Genomic DNA, 22872 nt, shown 5'->3' on the forward strand with positions numbered 1-22872 from the left:
GTAGTAGCTAGAGCAGTAGAGAGCAGTAGTTGTAGGAGTAGGAGTAGGAGTCTCTCTCTCTGTCTCTAGTAGTAGTAGTTGCAGTAGTTGGAGTAGCAGTAGTAGTAGTAGCTAGAGCAGTAGAGAGCAGTAGTTGTAGTAGTAGGTAGTAGTTGTAGTAGTAGTTGGATTAGCAGTAGTAGTAGTAGAGTAGAGCAGTAGCAGTAGAGCAGTAGTTGTAGGAGTAGTAGTAGGAGTAGTAGTAGTAGTAGTAGTAGTAGTAGTAGTTGAGTAGTAGTAGTAGCAGTAGTAGTAGCTAGAGCAGTAGAGAGCAGTAGTTGTAGGAGTAGGAGTAGTTGTAGTAGTAGTAGTAGTTGTATTAGCAGTAGTAGTAGCTAGAGCAGTAGAGAGCAGTAGTTGTAGTAGGAGTAGTAGTAGTAGTTGTAGTAGTAGTTAGTAGCAGTAGTAGTAGTAAGTAGTAGTAGTAGTAGCAGTAGTAGTAGTAGTAGCAGAGTAGTAGTAGTAGTAGCAGTAGTTGTAGTAGTAGTATGGAGTAGTTGGATTAGCAGTAGTAGTAGCTAGAGCAGTAGAGAGCAGTAGTTGTAGGAGTAGGAGTAGTAGTAGTAGTAGTAGTAGTAGTATAGTAGAGCAGTTAGGAGTAGTAGTAGTAGTAGTAGAGTAGTAGTAGTAGTTAGTAGAGTAGTAGTAGTAGTAGTAGTAGTTAGTTAGTAGTTGTAGTAGTTGTAGTAGTAGTAGCTAGAGCAGTAGAGAGCAGTAGTTGTAGGAGTAGGAGTAGTAGTAGTAGTAGTAGTTGTAGTAGTAGTAGTAGCTAGAGCAGTAGAGAGCAGTAGTTGTAGGAGTAGGAGTAGTAGTAGTTAGTAGTAGTAGTAGTTATAGTAGTTGTAGTAGTAGTAGTAGCTAGAGCAGTAGAGAGCAGTAGTTGTAGAGTAGAGTAGTAGTAGTAGTAGTAGTAGTAGTATAGTAGTTGTAGTAGTAGTAGTAGTAGAGCAGTAGAGAGCAGTAGTAGGAGGAGTAGTTGTAGTAGTAGTAGTTATAGTAGTTGTAGTAGTAGTAGCTAGAGCAGTAGAGAGCAATAGTTGTAGATGGAGTAGTAGTTGATCTGGGTGTACTAATTATTGTTACGTAAAGAAAAATCACAGTCAAGTCACTTTTGAATCAAAACGTACACTATATTTTTTTGCAAATATAGAATAAAGTATATTAATGTTCATATTTGGACAATAATCATCCACACTGAAGGCCACCCGGACAGAAATGGTTAGATTTTCCATTCTTTTCAAATCAATATAGCCTTTCAAAGTATCATTTAGACTACTCTGCTGCATGCATACAGTACAAAAGGTCCCCTCTATCTCTGTGAGCATATACTCCATTTCCCGACCCATAATGCATCAGACAGGGGTGACATTTTCAAGTTGTATTGTGTTAATGCAGATGATGGCGATGGATGGGCCAGCGCGGGGCTTAGGGACTGAGAGATGAGGAGGGTGATAATGATGATGAACCTGACTGTTTAACTGTGCACGGCAGATGTACCATGGCCCCAGAACACTCCCTCGTGGATGTTCTCTCTCTCTCTCTCCTTCTGATGCATAAAACTGCTTCAGCTCCTGGACCTGCGCCAAGGCACGCACTCTTCATCGCAATTAGCAGCAAACAACACAGACACACTTGCTTAGAGGAGCGGAGTAATAAGATACTTTTATTTCAGTTCGGAATATCTGGGATCATACGTAATTAATGGTTGCTGCTGTACATTGACAGACTATTGTGATAAGGTCATGTAGTAGTAGTAGTAGTAGTAGTAGTAGCAGTAGTAGTAGTAGTAGTAGTAGTAGTAGGAGGAGGAGGAGGAGGAGTAATAGGAATAGTATAGGTTGTAGTTGAGGTTGGAGTAGTGTAGTTGGGGTAGTGGTGTTAGTGGTTGTAGTTGTAGTGGTACTAGTTGAAGTAGTAGTAGTTGGAGTGTTAGTTGTAGTAGTTTAAGTAGTATGAGTTGTATTAGTTGAGGTCGCAGTAGTGTAGGAGTAGTTAGAGTGGTGGTAGTATTGGTAGTAGTGGTAATAGTAATAGTAGAACTAGTAGTAGTAGTAGCTGTAGGAAGAGGAGGAGGAGGAATGTAAGTAGTAGTTGAGGTTGGAGTAGTGTAGTAATAGTTGGGGTAGTGGTATTAGTGGTTGTAGCGGTAGTAGTATTAGTTGGAGTAGTAGTAAGTAGTAGTAGTAGTATTGAGAGTGTTAGTTGTAGTAGTTGAAGTAGTATCAGTTGAGGTTGCAGTAGTGTAGGAGTAGCCAGGGTAGTGGTAGTATTGGTGGTAATAATAGTAATAGTAGTAGTAGTAGTAGTAGTTGCTGGAGTAATAGTTGAGGTTGGAGTCGTAATAGTAGTTGGTCTAGTTTGAGCAGTTTGAGTAGTAGTAGTAGTAGTAGTAGTAGTAGTAGTAGCAGTAGTAGCAGTAGTAGCAGTAGTAGCAGTAGTAGCAGTAGTAGTAGTAGCAGCAGTAGTAGTAGTAGTAGTAGTAGTAGTAGTAGTAAGAGGCGGAGGAGTAATAGGAGTAGTATAAGTAGTAGTTGAGGTTGGAGTAGTGTAGAAGCAGTTGGGGTAGTGTTATTAGTGGCTGTAGTGTAGTAGTGGTAGTAGTACTAGTTGAAGTAGTAGTAAGTAGTAGTAGTAGTAGTTGGAATATTACTCGTAGTAGTTGAAGTAGTAGGAGTAATGTAAGTAGTAGAGCTTGCAGTGGTGTAGGAGTAGTTAGAGTAGTGGTAGTATTGGTAGTAGTAGTAGTAGTAGTAGAAGTAGTAGTAGTAGTAGTAGTAGCTGTCATAGTTGAGATGGTAGTAATTGCAGCAAGACACTGGTAAAAATAACATAACCATCGTCATCAAGTTTTAGTCATAGTAATATTTGTAATAGCAAAAAAATACTCAACTTCTATATAGTAATGAATATTTGACCTAAATATAATACACGATACTTTAACTTAAGTACTTTGAGCGCCGCCTCTGCCCTCGCACGGCCTCTCCCCGTCCCTCTCATATCTTGTACAAGTCATTCTCCTCTTGGCTCCGGTGCTGCTATAATCTCCCTTTGTCTGTCTGTCAGCACGTTTCTATACACCTCTGCAAAGTGTCCCTCCGACCCCCCCCTCCTCCTCCCCCACTCGGGTGATTGACAGGTGAGATGAAGAAAATGTGAGTGGGCCGCTGCTAAGGTGACTGACTCATTGCCCCCTCCCATCCGTTAATAGTTCAGTAATGGGAATATGGATGACTGTCAGACTTCGAGCTGTCGTCTCAAATCAGAATTTTAAATAAAAAACGGGGGTAAAAATCATTTGCACCCTATTGGCAATTTTGGACAAGGACGAAATTTGGAGTCAAGACACCATTACGACTGTGTTTCCAGTAGAGTTTGTCACCAAGATCTGTGTATCATTCGCTCATTCGTTTTTCAATATAAAACCAAAAATAAGAAAAAAAAAATGTTTTCTTCATTATTTGTCTCCAAAACCAAAATGGAAAAACAGATGACGGTCATTTCCCATTTCCATAACTTAAACTGCGATGCCGGACATTTGTGCTGCACATGGACTGGACCAGGTCTGAACCAGGACTGAACCAGGACTGAACCAGGACTGAACCAGGTCTGAACCAGGACTGAACCAGGACTGAACCAGGACTGAACCAGGACTGAACCAGGACTGAGTGTCGGGGCAGGCCCGGAGGTGCACCACTGTAGACTGTCGGGTGATCAGGACTGAGACCAGGACTGAGAATGGGACCAGACCAGGACTTAGTCCCGGACCAGACCAGAACTGAGACCGGACTGAGACCGGGACCAGGACCAGGACTGAGACCAGGACTGAGACCAGGACTGAGACCAGGACTGAGATCAGGACCAGACCAGGACGTAGACCCGGACCAGACCAGGACTGAGACCAGGAATGAGTCCGGGACTGAGACCGGCACCAGGACCAAGACTGAGACCGGGACTGAGACCGGGACTGAGACCAGGACTGAGACCGGGACCAGAACTGAGACCAGGACTGAGACCAGGAGCAGACCAGGACTCGGACTGAGACCAGGACCAGACTAGAACTGAGATCAGGACTGAGACCAGGAGCAGACCAGGACTCGGACTGAGACCAGGACCAGACTAGAACTGAGATCAGGACTGAGACCAGGACCAAGACAGGGACCAGACCGGGACTGAGACTGGGACTGTCCTGGTTTAGTCCTGTTTTAGTCCTGGTTCAGTCCTAGTTGAGTCCTGGTCCAGTCCGTCTGCGGCGCAAAAGTCCAGCATCACAGTTTATGTCACGTGAAACGGGAAATGGCCGTTATCCGTTTTTTCATTTTGGTTTTTTGAGACAAATCATGAAGAAAATAGCTGTTTTTTAATTTCCTTATTTTTGGTTTTATTTTGAAAAACACATGATACACGGATTCACCATCTTATCTTCACGGAGATGTTATTGCTTTGTCGATAAAGTTCCACAGTATGGTATTATCTATCTCTATGGAAACCAACAGGTAATGCCATCAGGTCAGATTACAAGCGAGAGAATCCAGACTCACACTAATGTTTTTGAAACGCTCATACTGTGGAACATCCCAAACTACGTAATAACATCTCTAAGGACACATGCAGGTGATAGACCCTTAAGCAGAAAAGTTACACAGTGCACCTTTAAAAGTATGAGCAGTTCACTTCGTAATAAACCAGTAGTAGCGTGTCTCCAAAGATGCATTAGCTCTGCCTTTATCACCTCTGTCCAATGGGCGACTTTACGGATTGGACTTATTGCCTGTACTGTATAGTGTGTGGGAAAAGTTGAAGAGAGACATCTTGCAATAAAAAGATAAGTGACGAGTTTTGGTTTTTTTTCTTTCTTTTGGGCTAAGCGGATGTGTGCATAAAACATGTTTGGATAGTGATTGGCAGAGGGTGACTTGCTTTTTAACGCTTCTGAAGTAACATTTCAAGGTGCACTTCTCTGAGGCGTCGAGCCCTGACAGATACAGAAACACACAGAGCCACTAGCACCTCCCTCGTCTCACTCCTCCTGTCTCTCTCCTTTTCTCTGTCTCTTTCCCTCATTCTGTTTCACTCCCTCGTTCTCTGTCTCCCACACTCTCCCTGTCTCACTCCCTCTCTCTGTCTCTTTCTCTCTCATTCTTTCTCCCTCTCTCTATTTCTCTGTCTCTTTCTCTCTCTGTCTCTTTGTCTCCTTCCCTGTCTTTCTCTCTCTCTGTGTCCCACTCTCTGTCTCCCTCTCTCTCTCTCTATGTCTCTCCCCTTCTCTGTGTCTCCCTCCCTCTGTCTCCCTCCCTCTCTCTCTGTCTCCTTCTCTCTGTCCCCCTCTCTCTCCTCCTCCCTCCTCTGTGTCTCCTTCTCTCTCTCTCTCTGTCTCCCTCCCTCTCTCTCTGTCTCCCTCCTTCTCTCTCTGTCTCCTCCTCTCTCTCTGTCTCCCTCCTTCTCTCTCTGTCTCCTTCTCTCTCTCTGTCTCCCTCCTTCTCTCTCTGTCTCCTCTCTCTCTCCGTCTCCCCCCTTCTCTGTGTCTCCCTCCCTCTGTCTCCCTCCCTCTCTCTCTGTCCCTTCTCTCTCTCTGTCTCCTCTCTCTGTCTCTCTCTGTCTCCCTCTCTCTCTCTCGTCTCCCCCCTTCTCTGTGTCTCCCTCCCTCTGTCTCTCCTCCTCCTCTCTCTCTCTCTCCTCGTCTCTCTCTCTCCTCTCTCTCTCTGTCCCTTCTCTCTCCCTCCTCCCCTCTGTCCCCTCTCTCTGTCTCCCTCCCTCTCTCTCTCTCTGTCTCCCTCCCTCTCTCTCTGTCTCCTTCTCTCTCTCTGTCTCCCTCCTTCTCTCTCTGTCTCCCTCTCTCTCTCCGTCTCCCCCCTTCTCTGTGTCTCCCTCCCTCTGTCTCCCTCCCTCTCTCTCTCTGTCTCCTTCTCTCTCTCTGTCTCCTTCTCTCTCTCTCTCTCCTTCTCTCTGTCTCCCTCCCTCTGTCTCCCTCTCCTCTGTCTCCCTCCCTCTCTCTCTCTGTCTCCTTCTCTCTCTCTGTCTCCTTCTCTCTCTCTGTCTCCTTCTCTCTGTCCCCCTCCCTCTGTCTCCCTCTCTCTCTCTTTCTGTCTCCCTCCCTCTCTCTCTCTCAGTCTCCTTCTCTCTCTCTCTCTGTCTCCCTCCCTCCCTCTCTCTCAGTCTCCTTCTCTCTCTCTCTCTGTATCCCTCCCTCTCTCTCTCCATCTCCCTCCCTCTCTGTGTCTCCCTCTCTCTGTCTCCCTCCTCTCCTCTCTCTCTCTGTCTCCCTCCCTCTCTGTGTCTCCCTCTCTGTGTCTCCCTCTCTCTGTCTCCCTCCCTTTCTCTCTCTGTCTCCCTCCCTCTCTGTGTCTCCCTTTCCGTGTCTCCCTCTCTCTCTTTGTCTCTCTCTCTTTCTCTCTGTTTCCCCCCGTCTGTCTCTCTCTCTCTCCCTCTCCCTCCCTCTCTCTGTCCCTCCGTCTCTCGTCTCTCCCATGTCTCTCTCTCACACGAGTCTTCAGTGAGTCGTGCCAGAGCCGAGTAGATTCCAGTCAGCACCTCTACAGCAAACAGATCTATATGTTGTTCTCCTCCTGTCACCGACTGTAACTGTTCTGTCTGCCTCCTCTTATCTCTCCTCCATCAAATACAAACATTTCCTGGAGACACACACACGACTATTCACGAACAGGCCACTCAAAATACTGGCATGTCCAAAATATCGACTGGTATACAAATATGGAATAATAATTTTGATGATTTCACCAGTGCGAGTCTTTAAATGACTTTGAAAATTGGGATTAAACTTGGACTGGGACCCAAAGCTTCTCAGGGGGCACTTATGAGTTTCTAAAAATATTTAATGAGGTGATGCTGCGTTCATTGCTTCTATTAATGATTCTGTAATATTATTGTCATGTGAGTATTAACAACATTTCTTTTTTTATTTTTCTCAGACCTCAACTTGTTAGGTATAAGAGAGGACAGGACAAACATAACGAAACCAGGACTACAACACGACCCAGGACTAGGGATCAGATGAGGACAATGTGAATGCAGCTATTGATTTTGACTCTATTTCACTGTGTACTTTAGCCAGTTGTTATTATTGTTGGGTTGTTTTTTCACCGTATTTCTTGTCTTGTGTGTCAGATGACTTCAAGTCGGAGCTGAGGGAGCAGCTACCCCTGATTGCAGGTTCGGCGGCCGCAGGAGTGGTCTTCATCGTGTCCCTGGTGGCCATCTCCATAGTGTGCAGCAGGTAAACACTCCACTTGAGCCTGATGTACACAGAGTCAGCCTCTTCACATAAACAAATGCTCTGCTGGAACATCTTGTATATTTACACTTCACTTTTCAAAGGCAGCAGCTCCATTCTCATTCAGATATGTTGGTGGAAATGCTCTTTGCTTCAATAAGAACTATACCAAAATAAATATACTATGCATCATTTATAACACCGTACAGCTCCCAAACTGTAGTACACGAAAATAAAAATATGGTACCCACCGGAGAATGTCTCATGTAATTTTACCTTTTTGTGAGGTTTTCTTTTCACTTGTGCTACATAGATTTCCTGGAGGGGTTCCAGCATTTGCTTATCTCCATGGATAGAGCCTGTACTTTTTTTTTATTTAACCAATTGCTGCTATTTGGTCGTGACATATGTAATGGGGCCAACTGGTATATTAAGCTTTTCCCAAATCTCATAGGACAAAGGGCAATAACGTCTTTCCTCTCGATAAAATTCACCAAACATTCTCTTTATTCCGACTTTAAATTATCGATCTCGGGAATTGTTGCCAACATAGAATATATGGCTCTTCGCTGATTGGCTGGTGCCCGAACTCGCACTTCCGGGTTCTTGCAAACCATCTAGTGTATTCCGATTCCTGACCTGGTCGCTGGAAAGAAATGAAATTGAGCGGAGGCACTAGGTGGCGCCAGCCTGACTAATGATCCACAGCATGGCATTACATTTATTTTCTTGCATTTATTTCAATAAGGTTTTTATTTGTTTGTTTTACTTCAAAATAAAACAAATTCTATTTAGTTTCTTCTCCTCAGATCTGACTTATAATTTGGCCCGATGATATTTCCATGGAGACGGGCAGAAAAGTTCCATAGTTTATCTTAAAGTTGAGACAGGCCCTTTATACTATCAGGTCATAATAGCTTTTTTTATTGCAGTTGATAAATCATTGAATCAAAAACATTTGTCAAAACACCAATCAGAAGTGCATTCACACATTGCAGATTTTCAGATCCCTTTTCTTCATCGTCATCTAAATCGTCTAAGATAAGTCCTCATCAGTGCTAATATTGCATTTCTAATACACTTGGGGAGCACATTTCGACTCCTCAGCCTTGTATAAGCTTAAATCATGATAAAAATGATAATTTTAGTCAGTCCTTGAAATTTGTCTGACATCTTTTGACAAGGCCTTCCTCTTGTGATAACACTTTAAAATACATGCGAGTTCTTTCACATTTTGGTTATTACAACTCCTCCGACGAGAAAGTGAAAAATGATGCTGGAGACGCCGATTGAAACCGCGCATTCACTCCCTCGACATTCCTCCTTCCTGGCTCTGTCCTCTTCACTTTTTACTTAAGTCAATTTAATTTTAGGGAGCATTTTGTCACATTGTCACATTCGGAGCCTGCTCTTTTTTGGATATATGAAAGTCAAATTTTCTGTGTGCAACTCCCCGAGCATGTAAGTGTTCATCAAACGGTCCCGCGCGCTTTTGATGCCGAGGCAGAGGAGACAGATGAAAAGCGCCCAGATCCTATCAAGCTCTAATTAAAAATCTGCTCATTTTCATAAACTTCACTTGCCACCGCTATAACCTCCGCGCCAACCACATTACATTTCAGCCGCGTCACGTTCCCACCGTCACAGTCCACTAATAAGTTGACAGTCTTTTCATGGCAACATCCTTCACTCATTTTTAACTTTCATGTTTAATTTCGTTTTTTTGTTTTTTTTCTCTTGCAGGAAAAGGGCGTACACCAAGGAGGCCGTGTACAGTGACAAGTTGCAGCACTACAGCACGGGCAGAGGTATTTACCATCTATTTATTTCGTTTATTTGCACAAATTTGAGAGGAAATGATTAGTACAGTTTGCATGTAAATCTGCATGTCTTTTCATTCCACCTCTAAAAGCATGTTTGTTTGTTTTTTTTTAATCTGGTGATGTTAAATTAGGGCTGAGCAAAAACTTTAATCACAGTTATTTCCCTGTATTTGATCAGTCATGATTTTTACATGATTTTTTCTTAGCAAATAAATAAATACAATGAAATTGGCATGAGCAGAATTTCCAATGCCATTTAAAGGGACCTTATGCTCTATTTTCTGATATGTGTTAGAATATTGTTTCCTCTTCAAAACATACCTGAGTTGTGTTTTGTTTCATTCACAAATGTTTAACACACAAACCCTGTATATTTAGGTTGAGTTCTTCTCTCAAACAGAAAACACACACTTCCATCTTGTGATGTTATGTGGTAATACAGGAAGTGCTCCACTGTGTTTTACCATGGATCTATTAAAATAACTGGATAGGGTATTACTGCTTGTAGCTGCCTCCAGTTGACATAGTGGGCACTCACTAGTACTTCAGCGGAAAAAATCCCCTGGGCTAAGAAAGGATTTTTCTCATAGAGCGCAATGTAATTACAGGCTGCTTGTGTTCGGCTGACAGGGCACCTACAACTTTCAAAAATGTTGGATTTTGTGGCGAGTTTTTTACTTTTTTTAGAGATAAACTTTTTCCCAGCTCAAAATTCTTCAGTTGTCTTAAAAAATGCTTTATAGTTGTTAGCTCCGACTCCGCTCTGCTCTGATCTAGCTCCTTTCACTCTGATTGGTCAAAGCGATCACATGATACACAAGACCGTGGCTCGCGCATGCGTTCTCGTGCATTCACGTGTGCCCATGGGAGAAAAGACACTACTGCGCATGCTCAGTTGGCCCAGAGCCACCAGAAGTACTAATCTGGAGTCATCCCCTGGAATTGCCTATCTCTACTGAAGTAAAGGTAAATGTTAACTTGAAAACAAGATGACATCACAAGGTGGAACAGAGCATTTTGATCTTTGAAGATATAGACAGACTAATAACAAAAAAATATTGACACATGTGGATGAAAAACACAACTCCAGGTATGTTTTTGAGGAGGTAGCAACATTCTAATGTGACTAAAAGCTCACAAGAGTAAATTTTGCATAATAACACTGAAATGTATTCTCCAAGGTCTGAACTCTGCTCCAGACCACATGCATTTGTGGATGATTGGCAGATCTTAGTTTAAACTACCCTTACTCTGTAGAATGGCTGTACCTCATTGTATGTCGGTGTGTTACCTAAAGGTTACATAAAGACATATCTTTCCTGATCCACGTTGAAGAGAGAGAGTGGGATGGAGCAATCATGAGCACTTTGTCAGTCTATGAAGTAGTACAAGTCTTAGGAAGCTATAATCAAAGGCTATAACCATAATCACAAATACTAAAAACATCACTTTTAATCGTAGTTTTTCTTGGACTTTTAAGCAGCTTGGCCCACTTTCATGTAGGTGATATTGGCGAGGGTATGGCTCGCAAAACTGCCCTTCCCCAAAAGCTATCCAACACTATGCCCATGCTCCCTGCTCAGACATTATATATGATACACTGTAATAGCAGGTATTGTAGATGAAATGACTCTGGGTATGTGCTGGCAGGCCAAATAAATGGTATTTTTCCCCCTGACTGACAGTCCTCTCTCTGGGCCAGCGTGATAGGCGTGATTAAGTTGTGTTATGAGCTCTCCCCTGCTCTGGCTGATGAGGCTAGTGCCCACAGCAACACATGTCTAACCTTGAATCACTCTCACAGCACAGGCTTAGGCGGTAGAAGCCTGGCAGTCAAGGAAAAGGGCTGAACTCCCGGGGGACACACAGCAAAGCGCTTACTTGGTGCGATTCCACGTTAAGATGGTCACTTTCCGAGCTCTCCTTCAAATGACCAAAGGCAATTAACGTGAATGGGGCAAAACAAACAAAAGATGAGCGATGCCCGCCGCGCCAATCTTCAAACAACTCATTTGGAGTTGATGGGACACGCAACACTGATAAGAAATCCTATTCATAGGTTTAATTCTTCAACCATCACCCCCCCTCGCCAAACCCACTGAGCATTGTTTTCCCCCCAATTTGACTGACAGTGTTGTAATTACAGGATTCAAAGCAACAATAAAATAGTGCCACTCAGCCAATTGTTTTTGATGAAATTCCAGAGAATCGCAAACGTGCATGGCTGTACCCCGCGGCTCTTCTCTGGTGCAGTACATGTAACTGTGTGTGGCGTGATGGCGTGACACAAATCACCAGGGAAACTTCACTCCGCACTACACGGAGAGTTTCGGCTGAATGGATATGACAGGGACTAGACGATTGGATTTAACCCTCTGCGGGCGCTAGGTCATGTGACATACTCATTTCAAAAACATGAGCGATTGGGAAATGCCTACAGACAAAGTACGTCTTTTCGGCAGTTGAAGACCCATCAAAGCCTGTAGGATGTATTTTAATTGCCTGCATCAGAATGGCTTCTACACTTGACTAGTTCTATTCCCCTTATACCCAAACATCACCAACCCAGCTGCATTTGTGAGTTATACCATGATTAAAGGATGTTTGCCACTTGAGTGCCTACTTCCACTTTGGTTTGTCGCTATGGAAATTTTGATCTCAGTTTGACCTGATTACGGAATGGTAATGCGTCCAGACCATAAATCTCCCATTGTCTTTTGCCCTTTCTTAAATTTAAAGCTCCATGACATTTGTAAAGTAGAATTTCAAAATTAGTTTTAAAAGTGCTGTAACAGATTTTAAAAACATGAAAGCATGATTTGCATTTGTCCAAAGTTACGCTTCTTTCACCTTATACATTTCGAGGATCCTACTTATTCCCTCTTACAACATCTAGCATCCTAACTCTGCACTTACTGATTCTCAGATAAGACAACATGTTATAATTAGATGCAGAGAGTACATAGCGGACTTATTTTGACCTACAATATTTCTGTAAGGGAACACATTTTGCTTAGATCCATGGGGGAAAAAAATCACCTTTAAAGTTGTCGTTATTAACAGCACAAACATGTAACCTTTTGGTGAAAATGAAGGAGGGATAAAGACACAAATACATTTTCATATCCTTTAATATTCTAGATTTTAATTACAATTCAATGTATAGATTAATCAAATGACAAAGAACCCCAAATGAATACTTCTCTACACAAATGAAAGCTTGTGTAAATACCATTTGAAATTACATTAGGGCTATTTCCATGCTAATCAGACAGACTATATGTAAAATAGCAGTGAGCGATATATAATGAGTTTGTGTGGAAGAAGGAGAGTCAACTCATTATAGTACATATAGCCTGGGGAGAGATTAGAGACCAACCTACAGCACTTATATGTTCCCTATGGATATACTGTCCACTAATTGTGTTTAATGATTTCAAAGATATGATCACAAGCTCACCGGAACCTATATAGTCAGAATATTTGATCTTTAAGTCCCATTGTATAACTTTTTGCCAAAAATAGACTAATGTTTTATGCAAAACCTGAGTCTTCCTTGGCCTCCACCTTCTTGTCTCCATTGAAATGTTGTTCCTTTGACTATAATATTATAACCTGAATCATCAGTCAATTTCACTTCATGGAAACTGTCTGACCTCGCAGCGTTAGGGTTCGTTCCCTCGACGGTATGCAGGTACTTTTTTTTTATTTAACCAATTGCTGCTATTTGGTCATGACATATGTAATGCGCCGCTAACAGGGCTAACTGGTATATTAAGCTTTTCCCAAATCCCGTAGAAAGAAGGGCATCTTTCCCCTTGATAAAATTCACCAAACATTCTCTTTGTTCTGGCTTTAAATCCTCAATCTCGGGAATCGTCGCCAACACAGAATGTATGGCTTCGTCTACATCCATCTTGACCGCTTTGTTTACTGTTGTGCTGTACCACAAAAAGGGACCCAGTCATGGCTTCACAGCTCTTTGCTGATTGGCTGCTGAAGTCCGGGGTTCTTGCAAACCGTCTAGTGTATTCCGATTCCTGACCTAGCCGCTGGAGAGAAATGAAATTGAGCGGCGGCACTAGGTGGCACCTGCCTGGCTAATAATATTCCACAAAATTCCACAATATGACAAATATATCTATATGGACTGTGGTTTTAACTTTTTGGTTTTAACTTTCTGTATCCTTGGAATCATGCAGCAACATTCCCATTCTAGAAAGAAACATGGTGTTGCTTTATATAAATGCAGTTGTATATCTCATGAATGTTATTAACATGAGACACTACCAAATTTGAAACTATATTTTTCTCCTTTGAACAAAATGAAATAACTACACATTTTATCTCTTTCTTATCAAACATCAGCTTGTCTTAAATATAGCTGAAAGTTTCCCTTTATAATCCTGTTTAAGATTTATAATTGTCAGTTATCACTCTAACCTACGCATCTGTTTTCCAGATGCTTTAAATGAAAAAATAAATTGCAGTATTTTACTTGTCTTTAATGAATATGTAAATTGTGTGTAGTGAAACGGTAATGTGATGTAGCCACTGCTGGTAATTGATGAATGCAGCATTACGGCAGTAGCCCTGATTTGTGGATACATTAGGCCATCGAGCGAATGACTGAGGCTCACTAATAGGAGGCTAAATGCTGGCCACTGGTGAAAATAACATGGTTAAGTGTCTTGCTGTAAACTGTCATTCATCAAACTAAACACTATTAAAACATTTGAACAAAAGACTTGGTTAAGATTTATCCATTTTAAATTAATGCACAAAGGCTTGATATGTGTTCTCCATTCATAATTGATGCTTAATGATCAAATTTGCAAAGGAATTAAATCATAGTATTGCCTGGAAGCTATTAAGGGCACGCCTTTCCTCTCAAACAGAATGTTGTTTGTATTTGTGTAAAAATAGAGTAGGCGTTTTAATACATTTCCTTTGTGCACTCCCATATAAAAGCTATGAAATATTCAAGCACAGATCTATTTTTCATCTCATGGCCATATAAAGATGAGTCCAGTTAACCAGGGCTACACCACAGGGAGTGCCATGGATAAACTGTTGGTGATCTAAATAAATAAAACATGAAAGTGGAATCTGGCCCGTACATTAGACGTTATACATTGTCCTAAATGTGTGTGAAAGCGATTTGGGAGTGCGTTGTTCCCTTGTGAACAGCTTGGCTACACATGTAAATAGTCAGTCTTTAGATTGCAAAGCTGTAAACCCCATTGGCTTAACTCTAATCCAATCTGTATGGAATCTCTGATGAGCAATTACATTCACGCAGACAAGGTTCAAGGCAATTAGAACACTAACTCCAATCAGCTCCTATTCTAGAGTGAGGTGATCCCTTGTAGACCAGACCTCATCCCTCCTCGGTCTCTTCGGACACCTCCTGCCTCTCCTGGTGCTTCCTATTCAAATAAAAGACCTCAAATTGACTTAATGATGATGTTTTTTTCCAATGATGGTGCTGAAATTTGGATAAATGCTTCTCAGAATGACTACTGCCCGTCAATGTGCTTATGATTTAAAGGATATATGAAATATATCATTATATATATATATATAATGAAAAATTGACTCTTGTGAGTTTTAAGCCATTTTAAAATGTGTTACCTCAGCAAAAACATGCGTGGAGTTGTGTTCTGTTTTATTCACATATATTGGTGGCATGGTGGCTGAGTGGCTAGCACTCATGCCTCACAGCAAGAAGGTTCTGGGTTCGATCCCTGGGTCGCCTGGGCCTTTCTGTGTGGAGTGTGCATGTTTTTCCCCGTGTCTGGATGGGTTTCCTCCGGATGCTCCGGTTTCCCCCATCAACCCAAAACAGGCTACATAGGTCTCCATAAAACAGTTGATAGTCAAGGTCAGTTAAATACAATCAATTCAATCACTGTGTCCTGCACACACACACACACACACACACTCTCATACAGATGTTTTACTTACCCGACCGTTTACCTCTACCCCCGAGGTTTCTACACATCTCCATCGCAAGAGTCACAGGTGCACACTTGACTGCTGCGCAAACATTCCTTTCTCCATAGCCCTTCTTTCAGTTTCAAACTTTCCTCCATGTATGACGTCACGAAGAACGTCAGGTGACTTTTCCATTTTTATAATTGAATAATTTTTTTTTTTTTCTTATCTGTGTTTAAAGTTTATTATTAGTATATATTTGTTTCTAGTATAATGTTTATGATTTTTTATTTTTTTTTGTATCAAAAGGGGAATTTATTTATTTCTATTTGTAGAGAAAAAGCAGTTTTTCTTTGTTAAATGATTTGGGGGATGAGCCTCGTACTTTAAAAGAGGGCTCTCATCTGCACAGACACAGTGTGTGTTGAGGAGAGCTGTGTGCACCACAGGCACCAGCTCAGGAGCTAATTAAAGACTACTACAACCTGTAAATATATCTCTTTTTTTTTCATTTTGCATGATTTTTGCAGACTTCTGTAAATAAAATCACAAAAACTATTTTGATTGCACCATATTTTTTCTTTTTGGTTAAAAAGAACCCACGACAGTCTACATCTGCAATGCTCAAAATGCTCCGTTTCCACTTTGTGTCATGAAGTGGTAGTTTTCAAATTAACAGCTACCTTCTACCTTTTATGTAGTAGAGATTGGCAATTCCAGGTCTGAAATGATCCAGATGATTTTAGTGAAGGTGTATGGAGTTTAGAAACACAGTGGAGCACTTCTTGTTTTGCCACATGACATCATAAGGTGGAACAAGATGTTTTCTGTTTGAGAAGATCTCGGCCTAAATATGCCGAGTTTGTGTGCTAAACATGCGTGAATAGACCAAAACACAACTCCAGGTATGTTTGTGGAGGAAACATTGCAACATAAATCAGAAAATAGTATAAATGGGCCTTTTCATTTGAGATGTAATATCCATACATGATGGAACAAGATTAGAAGTGCTGTTTATTCACTGAGTACAGTTACATCCCGATAAAAATCAGATAACTAGCATAAACAGATAACCTAATAGACCTGAATTTTAGTGTGTGTTTACATGTCTCAATTATTTAATGGATTTGTAGAAACTTTGAAAACAAAGCACAATGAATACTCTTTCAGTTTTTCAATCCTTAACATTTCTCATACATTTTATGTCCTTGTCAAAACCTGCACATGTGACCAATCGGAAAGAAATCCAGTCATCGGATATGTCTGTTTACACAACATTTCAATAATCAGATAACTCTAGAAATCTGATAATGATCAGATTTTCGGTGTGCATGTAAACATAGCCAACAGCAAACTGTGTAGGGAGCCTTCATTAGATTTTGACCCAGGATGCTGCTCAGTAACACTTCGCTCTAGATGCAACTTGGAAAATATATTCAGGGGACAACACGGGGAACAAACTCTCTTCCTTTGAGACAACTGTACTAAACAACTTGCCCCAATTGAAATCCTGATTCTTTAGCACTTGGACTGGGCCTGCACTGAATGTGGTTACAAGTGTTTTTGTAGTTGTCCTTTCCAGTGCAGTCCGGCGGTGCAGAAAATCCCCACACTGTTTGCAGACAGTGGCAGTCTTTGATGCGAGCTCAGCCATTGCAGAGGTGCAGAAAGGCTGAAAGACCTGGTTGATAGCACACAGGTTTATCTCCTTATGAAGTCCTATAGGAAAAGGCTGGGGGAAATTGGTTCTACTGCTATCAAAGAGGAGAAAGTGCTGGGCTAGGGGATAACAGGCTACAGAAATATGCCTACGTTTACTCCTGCCATATCAGCATTTGGCTCTGTGTAACCTTTCTTTTAACTTCTGTCTTTGTTGGGCTAATCCGTGCATGTTTGTTTGTTATGCATTGTGTGCATTATGGAGGATCACAACTGCCAGAACATACAATAATAGAAAATACAAATCCTTATTTTTACCAAATACTAAGTAACTATTCAGCTGGAATATCCCACAGCTGCTTGTGTCCATGGAGATATTTTAACTTTCCCTTGGATGATTCATAACTCTCATCGCTTTAAACTCAACATTCAAGACATTTATCTCAATTACAGATGTTTTTGTTGGTCCAAATACCTTGAAATACATGTTTGTCTCCATGGAAATAGAAGTTTAATGCTAACTGTGGAACACTTCAGGTCAAGTATTAACATCTCCATGGAAAATAAGCACTTCAAATATTACATAGAGTTAATATCAACCTGAACTTACCATAAGTACAAAATGCAATTCATTATTTTTCTATGGAACCATTTCTGGCAGCTGAGGTCCTCTATAATTTGCAGTTATCCCCACTTCTTCTAACACCAGTGATTTTAAGTAATGCATTGTCAGATGTGGTTTACTTTGTGGACAACAGTGTTCATTATCCATTAACACAGGCCACCATCAGCTAATGTGAGTAAAACAGGGGGAATGCAGCCTTTATGTGTCTGTAACAGAGCACTTTGGTTGTCCTAGAACTCTCTTTGCGAGCCGACATGTCTAACTGCCCCTCCCCACTGGGCTGCCCGACCCACTTCTCAGGCTCCCCCGGGATGAAGATATACATCGACCCCTTTACCTACGAGGACCCCAACGAGGCGGTGCGCGAGTTTGCCAAGGAGATCGACGTCTCAACGGTCAAGATCGAGGAGGTCATTGGAGCAGGTACATGGGATATTTTAAGATGCTCAAAAATCTTCCTTATGTAGGTCTGTATGTTTATGTTTGATGCTTTAAAAAACGTGAGACAGAATAGTTGGGATGTGTATATATATATATATATATATATATATATATATATGTATATATATTACAAGGTTACTTTGTGTAGGGATATTGCTTTGTTGCAGTGACAGCTAAAAAAAAACAGAAGGATTTACCATGATCCTTTGCTCCATTTTGTGCAGACTATGTGAAAAAAAAAATGTTAGTAAGCACTTTTTTATCTTAATTCTTTGGATTATGACAGTATTGATTCACACCAAAGTGGTGCGGGTTTTTGGTATTTCAAAAAGAGAAAGTACAATTATGTTAAGGTCCATTCAGGCCAGAGCGTCAAGGCGTCCAGTTTACATGAAATGTCTATGTGGATGCGCGTCTAGTGCGTTCTGCGTTTTTGCAGTGCGTCTTCAGGCGTCAGAGTGGCAAAAATCTGGCGTCAACCAATCAGGGACGACTATCCAGTGACATACCAACGTTATTATCTGAAAGAACGAGAAAGAAGACCAAAGACCCAGGAACCAGAGCAGGGAGCCACAAACATTAGCAGAGTACCGCCGAGCTGATCAAAAACATTGGACTAGTACTGAACCAGGACTAAACCTGGACTTAACTCAGATTAAACCAGGACTGAACCAGAAATAATCCTGGATGGAACCAGGCTTAAACCAGGACTGGACCAGGGCTAAACCAGTGTTATTAGTGGAGTAGATATATACACCCCGTAGCCGCCGAGCCGATCGCCTCTGCTGCTGGGTTTTATGTAATAAATACACTATGACTAGACTATGGTGGTACAAGCGATCCATTTTAGGGTCATTTTGTTTGATATAATATACAGAGAATAAATGTGACTTTTTGGCTCTGATGATACTTCTATATGTTTAGGCAATACATTGCAGACATAAAGTATAATTAATTGTATGAGAAAGTTTAGACTATGGGGACAAAAATTTGAGTATGGGTCCACCATAGTCTCCTCCTTATTGGGAACACTGGCAGTCAGTATATTCCCAATCATCATTTGGCACGGAACTTTTGTAAACATACATACCATTACACCCAAAATTATTTCCTGCCAATATCATACTTTTCCATATTCATGTTGTTATCATGTGGATTGGTTGGGGCAGTTCACAGAGGCTAAAATCGAGCGGATAATGAGACCAGAATAGCTTGTGCGACAGGGCCTACTCAGCAAGCTAGGTGTGAGGAAGTGGCAGAGATAGGATAGGGGTTAGGATGCAGGGGGACTGACTAATTAAAGATTTCCGTTTTTGTTGATTTCACGGTGTGGTGCCACTGCAGGACACCTAGGTGGTGATAATTAATCAAATGGCTTCCAGATATTTGTGGCAGAGAGCTGCTGTTGAGGGTTTGTGGGATCTGAGCCAGTTTAAGGGAAAGGGTGCTCAGAACATGTACTCTTTTCATACAAATTACAGCAAATTTTTATTATTGGAAAACATGTGGTTGAAGAGGATGAGATCAATGCAGCACATGTGTACTTTTGAAACACTTGAGAGATGAGGAGGTTAAATATTTAAGGGAGTCATATTGTGCAAAATTGACTTTTCTGGGCTTCAAAGTATGTTTCCATTATTTTCATATTGTTCTCCATTTATATTTTCTTAATCGGTGATTGAAAAAATAAATAAAAAATCCTCCACTTGCTAACATGATCTGCAGCTATCCTTAAGAAGGGCTGACAGCAGGCAGCACGTTTGCAGACTCATTTCTATTATTATGCAGTTTTCAAGCAATATTGTGATTTAAAATGTCCAAAATTTAACAATGATCCACAAGTGGCGTAGATTACTATATAGCAAACACAAACACAATATGTCTTCTTTAAATGATTCTTTGACAATGAATGAAAATGGTGTCACTTGTTCCTCTGTAGGTGAATTTGGAGAGGTGTACAAAGGTCGATTAAAACTTCCTGGGAAACGAGAGATCTACGTGGCCATCAAGACTCTGAAGGCCGGCTATGTGGACCAGCAGAGGAGGGACTTCCTGTCTGAGGCGTCCATTATGGGCCAGTTTGACCATCCCAACATCATCCGCCTGGAGGGTGTGGTGACCAAGAGTCGGCCCGTCATGATCGTCACAGAGTTTATGGAGAACGGAGCGCTTGACTCGTTTCTCAGGGTGAGTTAGCACCCACTCACAGACGTGTGATATTTGAGTTAAAGGTTCACTATGTAACTTTTTTGGATCCAACTGTATGTGTCTCCGCCACTTGTCCTTGTGATTAAGAACCTTTTGTGGGGAAAAGGGAAAATCTTGTTCTTGTTTTCAAATTACCTTTTGCAACGAACATTCTATAACAAACAGAAGATGTACTTCATTACAATGGACTTTATTCAGTCTTTCTTAATTGACAATTTACATACTAACATGGGCAATGTGAATCTAATTACCAGATTAAACACCAAGGCTATTAATGGACTCTAAAGTCTTTGCTTTATAGTCTGATTGAATGGACATACAGATTAATCAATATTCCCCTCACTTTTTCCTCTTTCAATCTCATGGATTGGCCTTGTGTTCCGCTTTGATCTGGGCTGGGTTTTAAGGGGCTCTTTGAAGTTGGCTTTGCTAACCGCCACATCCGACTTGTATTTCCATCGATCTGCCTCAGCCTCTTATTTGTTTCTGGGCTTCAAAGCGGCTGCAGAGCATTCACACGAACTGAGAGCATCGTGCATGAGGATGTCACCCAGCTGGATGTCTGCAGGCTTCAATACGATGTGCACTAGTGGCACACATCTACAACAGCAGGACCATTGACACATGAAAACCACACACTAGAGTTTTAGCCCATGATTTTATATTACACCACACATTAACAACATTTGGTTGCAGTCTGGAGCCCTGTCCAAAGTGAGGAACTGCTCTTTCCATGTGCGTGTGAGTTTGTGAGAGTGAGAGAGTGAGAGCAGTGTTACTTTTTAAAATTTTGTGAAACTATTTTGTGTGGATTTTGGGTAGATTTTTATACACTTTTGGGTGAGTTTGGGAAGGGTTAGTCCGGCAAATGCAATCCCTGATAATGCCTGCATAGCAACATCTGCTGAATGTTCTCTTAGAACAGGTTGCATTCACTTTGTAGAAATGGATGGTGTCATAATCTCAGAGGCAATAATGGCACCACTTTCTGTCTCAGATGCTGTTGAACACTGTACTAGTTTTGGTTCATATGTAGAGGCACAGGAATTACAGAGATATTAACTGTAAATCAGGTTTATGCAATCTTACAGTTAAACAGCAGCATCCACTGTAGAATTCTGAAGCCATAGAATAAAATAATATATGTACTAGTGAACAACAAAGAACAGTGCATTATGCAGATTTAACACACAATGCAGAGTCATAGAACACCATGAAGCACAACATTCGAGGTCAGCAGCTCAAACACCTGGAATGTTTACACTGTAAAGTTTACACTGTAAAGTTTACACTGGAACCAGGGCCGCTGGACATAATTTTTAATGGGAGTGCTAGCTAGTAAGCTAGCAAGCGGTAGACCTAACGTTAACAATGTAACTTCCTTAAACCTGTATGTTTAGGCCTAAAATTAATTTAATAAAAATCTAAATACACATAATAGCCTACATGTGTCAAAATCCTCAAATTTTTATAATTTTCATTAAATATTTGAATACATTTTTTTGTATCTCCCTTTCGCCACTAGGGGGTACTGCAGCACCCCCAGCACCCCCCTTCCTGCGGCCATGACTGTAACAGTGTTGGTGCAGACCAAGGGTCCCTGTGCCCCTGCTTGGGAAACTGTTCTATCTGGAGGCACCTGTCTGAGTGAAATGTTTCTATAATAGAATATTTTCTTCTGAAAGAACCTTTTTGAAATAACCATTAGTCTCACATTGTTCAATGCAGAACTTCAGAGTGTCCAGTCATATTTAATATTTTTTTTTACTTTTCATATGATTTATTGTTTAATTTTTTCATTCTTTTATAATTCCATATGTACATTACTGATGAAGCAATGTATTAAAAATAGTTGAACACTTATTAAGGAGAGAGGTTCAGGTTACTGTAGTACAGCAGTTGGTCTGAGCTGTGGTTCAGTCAGAATGTGAAGTTGAACCTGTAGATTACACATTCATTCACTCTGGCACAGCCTGGTGCAGTCTATCAACTGGAACATACAAAACAGTTCACTAATTTAGAAATACAAAGGTCACTGTAGAAGTCCGTTATTTTACTTACCTGGTCTATACTAGCTACACTCAAACTTTTTACAGTAAGAAGTATCTGATATTAGTCAAGTCCACTAAACTGTCCGAAGGTGTGAACTACCTTATTGTAAACAACTAGCGTGTGTTAGTTTCAGTGTAGTTAGTTCCTCCCTTCAAACGGATATAAGGCACTGACTTACCAGAACCCTGTCAGAACTGAAGAAACCTCTTGGATCAGCGCTGAAATCTGATAACTCTTAAAACATTTGTCCAGTTGACAGAATTACATTTTCTTTTGTGATTAACTTAACTGTTAAAACTTTCACGGTTTAACACTGCAAGGCAATGAATGATTGCAATGATTTGATGACGTTCTATCCCCACATTCAACATTTTGGCTTTTTCTGACATTCAAACTTTTGTGATAACATCAGACTTAGACTTGCTGGAAGTTATCACCACTAACCTTAAAGAATGGTGCCACTCACAAGAAGGTCTCAGTCTGATCATAATGTATATAGAGAAGCTAAAGAAGAAGAACGTATGAATGTACACACAAGAATGACCAGTCCTCCTCTAACCCACAGTATACTAGTTGATACACTAGAAAATAACATAAGCTGTAGGCATCTTAAAAAGGCCAAAAAGTACATTGAAATGCCCAAAAGGGGGCATTGTCCTCGTGTGTATCAGGCACAACAAGAGAAACTGTTAGAAGCTGGAGTCTGAATATGAGCAAATACATAGGACTCAAATGGACAGAGGTGAGACTGGCCATGTTGGAGGAAAAACAGACAATACAAGTGTGTACCCGGGTACAAGAGTAGGCTGAGGAGCCCATGAGGGAGTGTGATATTACTGTTCAAATTGGTACCAATGATA

At 41.2% G+C, this 22872-nt stretch overlaps 1 protein-coding gene across 2 annotated transcripts in view; it reads left to right on the forward strand.

The window, feature by feature from the left end:
- LOC110159937 (ephrin type-B receptor 1) overlaps window positions 1-22872 on the forward strand; it is a 282975-nt gene that overhangs the window by 229197 nt on the left and 30906 nt on the right. The window contains exons 8-11 of one of the 2 annotated variants that reach the window (XM_020924537.2): window positions 7162-7270; window positions 9011-9075; window positions 17546-17734; window positions 19692-19939. In XM_020924537.2, coding sequence (XP_020780196.1) covers window positions 7162-7270; window positions 9011-9075; window positions 17546-17734; window positions 19692-19939 — 611 coding nt within the window. The remainder of the gene's footprint in view (window positions 1-7161; window positions 7271-9010; window positions 9076-17545; window positions 17735-19691; window positions 19940-22872) is intronic. The other variant, XM_020924544.2, reaches the window with a different exon arrangement.

The sequence above is a fragment of the Boleophthalmus pectinirostris genome, unplaced genomic scaffold, assembly GCF_026225935.1.
Source record: "Boleophthalmus pectinirostris isolate CB_2022bp ecotype Guang Dong unplaced genomic scaffold, ASM2622593v1 HiC_scaffold_16, whole genome shotgun sequence".
NCBI lineage: Eukaryota > Metazoa > Chordata > Actinopteri > Gobiiformes > Gobiidae > Boleophthalmus > Boleophthalmus pectinirostris.